This window comes from Saccoglossus kowalevskii, chromosome 3, assembly GCF_978046115.1.
Source record: "Saccoglossus kowalevskii chromosome 3, keSacKowa6.1, whole genome shotgun sequence".
Lineage (NCBI taxonomy): Eukaryota > Metazoa > Hemichordata > Enteropneusta > Harrimaniidae > Saccoglossus > Saccoglossus kowalevskii.
The window spans coordinates 24,731,198-24,740,296 of NC_140643.1; the positions used below are offsets into that span (position 1 = coordinate 24,731,198).

At 34.9% G+C, this 9,099-nt stretch overlaps 1 protein-coding gene across 1 annotated transcript; it reads left to right on the forward strand.

Annotated features, from left to right (window-relative positions):
* The first annotated feature begins 8,304 nt into the window (after positions 1-8,304).
* Positions 8,305-8,841, forward strand: LOC102808870 (uncharacterized). The gene has a single exon (XM_006817603.1). The coding sequence runs from the start codon at positions 8,305-8,307 to the stop codon at positions 8,839-8,841; it is 537 nt and encodes a 178-aa protein (XP_006817666.1).
* Positions 8,842-9,099: the final 258 nt, after the last annotated feature.

Consider the following 9,099-nt stretch of genomic DNA (forward strand, 5'->3'; position numbering starts at 1 on the left):
CTTTCTAGTGTTTAGTGTGTGACAGATGACGAGGATATATGATCTTTTTTTTCAATAAATTACATATGAGTAAGTATTTAGGGTACATAACACTCGTTTCATACTTGATAGACATATGTTATGAAGTAGGATTTGAATGAATTTGTTGAAGGATTGTATGAATATAATCAGTGGAGTGTATCAGTATGCGATATGTGCGTGAAAGTACTAATCGGGACAGCCGTTCCCTTCTTTTCTCCTTATTGTTGCAGGAGATACTACATGAGCTGCCTTGTTGTGAACTCATACTGGACAAGACTGACTAATGTAACTTGGCATCTATGTGGCAACAGTCGCTGGCATCCTGCCGTGGTGCAAGTGATGTGGCTGCTAGGTCAGGGCTTAATGTGACACAGTATTTCATGTGAACTGGAACTGAGTTACTTGGTTTACCCACATTGAAGGTGACGCATGTAAGGATGGTACTGTTTTGATGAACTATTTGTATTGTTATCCAATGGTCACAAATTTTTATGTGGTGTTATGGCTGAGACAGCCTTCTCTGTCCCAGGAGAGAGATATAGACTGTTAAACATAGTGTTATTTTTGTGTATTGTATTTGATGCATTTGAACAGTTACAGAAGCGCTATGAAAACAAATAGTGCCCAATGTCAGTCTTTAGTGGCGCACTTTTCATTTAACCGCCATTTCCGGTGAAAGTTGATCACCGTTGTATGCATCCGCCAACGGATTTTTATCAGTCAACTATAAATTAATTGGTATCTTGGTATTATTTATTTAAAATTATATACTTAATGTTTGGTTTAGCTGTAGAAAGACGTTCTAATGCTTGCTTCTATTCAGTATGTACAATTCATGGTTGCACTATTTATGCCAACTTACTGTTGCGCCTTGATCAGTATACAAGTTTCTCGTGTAAAACTGAGATGCGTCTAAAGTGAAAGTCTGATGTCTACCTGTACTTTATTTGAAATGTTTATACAAAAAGTGCTTGTGGTTGTTCAAACCGGCTGAATTGTATCAGATGAACACTTAGTGAAGGGTTTGGTTCCCGTCTGGGGAAAGCAACTCTCAGCAGAATGACTGTTTGCCGACTCTGAAGTTAGCGGGTTGCCGCGTCGGTAATTCCCAAGATAGCAACACACCAGTGATGTAATAATCCAAGGACTGACAACTCGCCGGCAAATAGGGAGTCAGCAACAGCGGTGGTCAATCGCATATATCATTACAACATCTGTTCTATGAAGTAACATTGAAGTGCATCGGACATCGCATCCAGTGATTGCAACGATATGTTAGTGCCCATATCAATTTTATTCACGTAGTGATTTAACTTTGGGTAGTCGCTATCCGTTGATTCTGCAAAATCCACATCATCTATTATGCTCATCGTCAGTGTTGTAGAACTATATATTACAAGGAGAGGCTTGATATATATCTGTGAATGTATTGTTATGCCGACTATTGTTAAAGTATATTGCTGAGCAATACTGTGGGTGTATTATTGTCAATGTATTGTTGCCTTATGGATAGAGCTTAGTGTGAATGATGCAAGCGTATTATTGTAAAACTACTGTTAAATATTCCTGTTAGCAGTTACAGTGTATTGTCACACTACTGTTAAATATTACTGTTAGCAGTTACAGTGTATTGTCACACTACTGTTGAATATTATTGTTAGCAGTTACGGTGTATTGTCACACTACTGTTAAATATTACTGTTAGCAGTTACAGTGTATTGCCACACTACTGTTAAATATTATTGTTAGCAGTTACGGTGTATTGTCACACTACTGTTAAATATTACTGTTAGCAGTTACGTTATATTGTCACACTACTGTTAAATATTATTGTTACCAGTTACAGTGTATTGCCACACTACTGTTAAATATTATTGTTACCAGTTACGGTGTATTGTCGCACTACTGTTAAATATTATTGTTACCAGTTACGGTGTATTGTCACACTACTGTTAAATACTATTGTTAGCAGTTACAGTGTATTGCCACACTACTGTTAAATATTAGTGTTAGCAGTTACGGTGTATTGTCAAAATACTGTTAAATATTACTGATACCAGTTACGGTGTATTGTCACACTACTGTTAAATATTATTGTTAGCAGTTATGGTGTATTGTCACACTACTGTTAAATATTATTGTTACCAGTTACGGTGTATTGTCACACTACTGTTAAATATTACTGTTAGCAGTTACAGTGTATTGTCACACTACTGTTAAATATTACTGTTAGCAGTTACGTTATATTGTCACACTACTGTTAAATATTATTGTTAGCAGTTACAGTGTATTGCCACACTACTGTTAAATATTATTGTTACCAGTTACGGTGTATTGTCACACTACTGTTAAATATTATTGTTAGCAGTTACGATGTATTGTCACACTACTGTTAAATATTATTGTTACCAGTTACAGTGTATTGCCACACTACTGTTAAATATTATTGTTAGCAGTTACGGTGTATTGCCATACTACTGTTAAATATTACTGTTACCAGTTACGGTGTATTGTCATACTACTGTTAAATATTACTGTTACCAGTAACGGTGTATTGTCACACTACTGTTAAATATTATTGTTAGCAGTTACAGTGTATTGCCACACTATTGTTAAATATTATTGTTAGCAGTTACGGTGTATTGTCACACTACTGTTAAATATTATTGTTAGCAGTTACGGTGTATTGTCACACTACTGTTAAATATTATTGTTACCAGTTACGGTGTATTGTCACACTACTGTTAAATATTACTGTTAGCAGTTACAGTGTATTGTCACACTACTGTTAACTATTACTGTTAGCTGTTACGTTATATTGTCACACTACTGTTAAATATTATTGTTAGCAGTTACAGTGTATTGCCACACTACTGTTAAATATTATTGTTACCAGTTACGGTGCATTGTCGCACTACTGTTAAATATTATTGTTACCAGTTACGGTGTATTGTCACACTACTGTTAAATACTATTGTTAGCAGTTACAGTGTATTGCCACACTACTGTTAAATATTATTGTTACCAGTTACGGTGTATTGTCACACTACTGTTAAATATTACTGTTACCAGTTACGGTGTATTGTCACACTACTGTTAAATATTAGTGTTAGCAGTTACGGTGTATTGTCACACTACTGTTAAATATTACTGATACCAGTTACGGTGTATTGTCACACTACTGTTAAATATTATTGTTAGAAGTTATGGTGTATTTTCACACTACTGTTAAATATTTTTGTTAGCAGTTACGGTGTATTGTCACACTACTTTTAAATATTATTGTTACCAGTTACGGTGTATTGTCACACTACTGTTAAATATTACTGTTAGCAGTTACAGTGTATTGTCACACTACTGTTAAATATTACTGTTAGCAGTTACGTTATATTGTCACACTACTGTTAAATATTATTGTTAGCAGTTACAGTGTATTGCCACACTACTGTTAAATATTATTGTTACCAGTTACGGTGTATTGTCACACTACTGTTAAATATTATTGTTAGCAGTTACGGTGTATTGTCACACTACTGTTAAATATTATTGTTAGCAGTTACAGTGTATTGCCACACTACTGTTAAATATTACTGTTAGCAGTTACAGTGTATTGCCACACTACTGTTAAATATTATTGTTAGCAGTTACGGTGTATTGTCACACTACTGTTAAATATTACTGTTAGCAGTTACGTTATATTGTCACACTACTGTTAAATATTATTGTTACCAGTTACAGTGTATTGCCACACTACTGTTAAATATTATTGTTACCAGTTACGGTGTATTGTCGCACTACTGTTAAATATTATTGTTAGCAGTTATGGTGTATTGTCACACTACTGTTAAATATTATTGTTACCAGTTACGGTGTATTGTCACACTACTATTAAATATTACTGTTAGCAGTTACAGTGTATTGTCACACTACTGTTAAATATTACTGTTAGCAGTTACGTTATATTGTCACACTACTGTTAAATATTATTGTTAGCAGTTACAGTGTATTGCCACACTACTGTTAAATATTATTGTTACCAGTTACGGTGTATTGTCGCACTACTGTTAAATATTATTGTTACCAGTTACGGTGTATTGTCACACTACTGTTAAATATTATTGTTAGCAGTTACAGTGTATTGTCATACTACTGTTAAATATTATTGTTAGCAGTTACGGTGTATTGTCACACTACTGTTAAATATTATTGTTAGCAGTTACAGTGTATTGCCACACTACTGTTAAATATTATTGTTAGCAGTTACGGTGTATTGTCATACTACTGTTAAATATTACTGTAACCAGTTACGGTGTATTGTCATACTACTGTTAAATATTACTGTTACCAGTAACGGTGTATTGTCACACTACTGTTAAATATTATTGTTAGCAGTTACAGTGTATTGCCACACTATTGTTAAATATTATTGTTAGCAGTTACGGTGTATTGTCACACTACTGTTAAATATTATTGTTAGCAGTTACGGTGTATTGTCACACTACTGTTAAATATTATTGTTACCAGTTACGGTGTATTGTCACACTACTGTTAAATATTACTGTTAGTAGTTACAGTGTATTGTCACACTACTGTTAAATATTACTGTTAGCAGTTACGTTATATTGTCACACTACTGTTAAATATTATTGTTAGCAGTTACAGTGTATTGCCACACTACTGTTAAATATTATTGTTACCAGTTACGGTGTATTGTCGCACTACTGTTAAATATTATTGTTACCAGTTACGGTGTATTGTCACACTACTGTTAAATACTATTGTTAGCAGTTACAGTGTATTGCCACACTACTGTTAAATATTATTGTTACCAGTTACGGTGTATTGCCACACTACTGTTAAATATTATTGTTAGCAGTTACAGTGTATTGTCATACTACTGTTAAATATTATTGTTAGCAGTTACGGTGTATTGTCACACTACTGTTAAATATTATTGTTAGCAGTTACAGTGTATTGCCACACTACTGTTAAATATTATTGTTAGCAGTTACGGTGTATTGTCATACTACTGTTAAATATTACTGTAACCAGTTACGGTGTATTGTCATACTACTGTTAAATATTACTGTTACCAGTAACGGTGTATTGTCACACTACTGTTAAATATTATTGTTAGCAGTTACAGTGTATTGCCACACTATTGTTAAATATTATTGTTAGCAGTTACGGTGTATTGTCACACTACTGTTAAATATTATTGTTAGCAGTTACGGTGTATTGTCACACTACTGTTAAATATTATTGTTACCAGTTACGGTGTATTGTCACACTACTGTTAACTATTACTGTTAGCAGTTACAGTGTATTGTCACACTACTGTTAAATATTACTGTTAGCAGTTACGTTATATTGTCACACTACTGTTAAATATTATTGTTAGCAGTTACAGTGTATTGCCACACTACTGTTAAATATTATTGTTACCAGTTACGGTGTATTGTCGCACTACTGTTAAATATTATTGTTACCAGTTACGGTGTATTGTCACACTACTGTTAAATACTATTGTTAGCAGTTACAGTGTATTGCCACACTACTGTTAAATATTATTGTTACCAGTTACGGTGTATTGCCACACTACTGTTAAATATTACTGTTAGCAGTTACGTTATATTGTCACACTACTGTTAAATATTATTGTTAGCAGTTACAGTGTATTGCCACACTACTGTTAAATATTATTGTTACCAGTTACGGTGTATTGTCACACTACTGTTAAATACTATTGTTAGCAGTTACAGTGTATTGTCACACTACTGTTAAATACTATTGTTAGCAGTTACAGTGTATTGCCACACTACTGTTAAATATTAGTGTTAGCAGTTACGGTGTATTGTCACACTACTGTTAAATATTACTGATACCAGTTACGGTGTATTGTCACACTACTGTTAAATATTATTGTTAGCAGTTATGGTGTATTGTCACACTACTGTTAAATATTATTGTTAGCAGTTACGGTGTATTGTCACACTACTGTTAAATATTATTGTTACCAGTTACGGTGTATTGTCACACTACTGTTAAATATTACTGTTAGCAGTTACAGTGTATTGTCACACTACTGTTAAATATTACTGTTAGCAGTTACGTTATATTGTCACACTACTGTTAAATATTATTGTTAGCAGTTACAGTGTATTGCCACACTACTGTTAAATATTATTGTTACCAGTTACGGTGTATTGTCACACTACTGTTAACTATTATTGTTAGCAGTTACGGTGTATTGTCACACTGCTGTTAAATATTATTGTTAGCAGTTACAGTGTATTGCCACACTACTGTTAAATATTATTGTTAGCAGTTACGATGTATTGTCATACTACTGTTAAATATTACTGTTACCAGTTACGGTGTATTGTCACACTACTGTTAAATATTATTGTTAGCACTTACGGTGTATTGTCACACTACTGTTAAATATTATTGTTAGCAGTTACAGTGTATTGCCACACTACTGTTAAATATTATTGTTAGCAGTTACGGTGTATTGTCATACTACTGTTAAATATTACTGTTACCAGTTACGGTGTATTGTCATACTACTGTTAAATATTACTGTTACCAGTTACGGTGTATTGTCACACTACTGTTAAATATTATTGTTAGCAGCTACAGTGTATTGCCACACTATTGTTAAATATTATTGTTAGCAGTTACGGTGTATTATCGTTACACTACTGTTAAACATTACTGTTAAGTGACTATGGTGCATTGCTTAGCTCTACTTGTAAGGAGTACTGTGCATGATAATTGGTGCATTACCATTAGTACATTATTGTTAGAACTATTGTTAATCAGAGATTGTTAACATTGTAAAGAATTACATAATTGTTAAATTTTATTGTTTGACTTACTGATTTACTTTCACTGTAATGATCAGTAATAGTTGTTAGCTAGGGATTATTAGTACGTATCAATGATCCATTCGTGCACGTGCATTAGTTAGGAAATAATTCTCTATTATTTTGGATATATCAAGTTATGACACTTAATGAGAGGATTGTAACTTCATTTATTGAGTATTGAATAAAAGTTCATGTTGTCTTTAAACAGATACCTGTGTCTGTGTTGTAATGTTGTTATCTGATATGTAAATATCGTATTTGTTCCTGCCATCTGGCGCATGAGTCATGGTGATTGCTATAAATAAATCACTTGTACTTTAGCATTGAAACGGGTTGTATCTAGTCTTACTTGCTCCCCATTACCCAGGCATTGTTATACGGAGTTGTCAATACGTTATATTGGCGACGACTGATTCAGGAACTCATGGCGTCCGAAAGCATCCCTCACTATGAACCATTCCAAGTCCACGAGAAACCTAGCACCTGTGGAAAAAGGTGGGAGGAATGGTTGGAAGGATTTCAAATCATGATGGTCGCGTGTGACATCACGAGCACTAAGAGACAACGAGCTCTACTTATCCACTACGCGGGGAAAGAAGTACGACGTGAAATCAAAGCACTCCCAGACATCGGCGAAGAAGACGATGTCAAGAAACTCATCAAAACTCTCAACAAACGTTTTGCTCCAAAACGAACGAAAGCGTACGAAAAACACATGTTTCGTCAAGCAAAGCAAAAAGATGGTGAGTCGACGGATCAGTACCACGCCCGGTTACAACTTCTTGTGCCAAACTGCAATTATGCCAACCCTGACGAGGAAGTTTGCACACAAATCATTGAACACTGTACGTCGCAAAGACTAAGACGGCGAGCATTGAGAGAAGACATGAAGCTAGAAGACTTGTTAAACTTTGCCAGAACGATGGAAGTCTCTGAGTCACAGGCTGCGGACATCGAGGGCAACCTGCATGCGTCAACAGTCAACGCAATTAGCCGAGGCTTCAAGTCTAAACATAATAAACGTGGAAAACCAAAACGGGTGACTGTCAATGAATCGCGATCAACCTCTTGATTATGCTACCTTTGTGGAGGCGATTATCCTCATGACAGACCGTGCCCGGCAAAATGCAAGAAATGTAAATCATGCGGGAAAGATGGACATTTTGCCGAAGTTTGCAGATCCAAACCAAACAAGGAAAGAGACCGCAAACCAATACGATCTATAAGGCGAGTGGACGCTGACACATATTCGAGTAGTGAGTCCAGCCAAGACACCGACCAAGCGAAATACGTATTCGGTATACGCACGGAAACTATTCACGCAACCAGGGCAAAGTTTCCAACAGCTGACATCACAATTCACGGTAAGGAAATTAAATTCTTGATTGATACTGGTGCAGCGATCAACATAATGGATGAAAGTGACTTTGAAAAGCTTAACGGGAAAGTCAAGTTGAGACGGACTTATACAAAAGTATTTCCATACAAGAGTCAATATCCAATCGAAACCCTAGGCGAATTCCGGACAGACATCAAATGTAAAACGAATAATGGAAGAAAATCGCTATCGAATATATTAATTCATGTCGTCAAGCGCAATGGTAATTTCGGTGAATCGCTACTAAGTTTTCAGACAGCAGAAGATTTGGGACTCGTACAAATAATTAAACAAGTCATGGGACAGACCGCAACAGACAAGCTAGTAAGCGAATACAATGATTTATTCACAGGCCTAGGCAAAATGACAGATTTCCAAGTAAAGCTACACATAGACGAGACTGTTCAGCCCGTAGCCCAACCGCATCGTCGCATTCCGTTTCATATTCGCAAAAAAGTCGAAAAGAAAATTGCAGAAATGGAAGCCGCCGACATAATCGAAAAGGTCGACGAAGCAACACCAACACCTGTGCATCTATTTTGGGTTTTGTGCATTTTTCTGTTTTCTTAATTCTCGTGACATATTCTTACAGTTGTCCACTTTTTTAAGCGAAATATACATATTGTTCTATAATGATTTTGCTACTAGTATGGATATGTAAAGAAATAAAAAACACTGATTGATTTTAATAGAATTGTCAGAAAGAAAGTTTAGGTTTATTGTTTTTTTTCTGTAATAATACACGTTTGCCCATTATACTGTGTTTTCACCATATTATTCTTATTGTGCTCTACCACACTATAAAATCAAAATTTGATGATCCACAAT

Excerpts from the sequence above, each read along its gene's own strand:
- LOC102808870 (XM_006817603.1), top strand. The coding sequence starts at position 8,305 with ATGGATGAAAGTGACTTTGAAAAGCTTAACGGGAAAGTCAAGTTGAGA.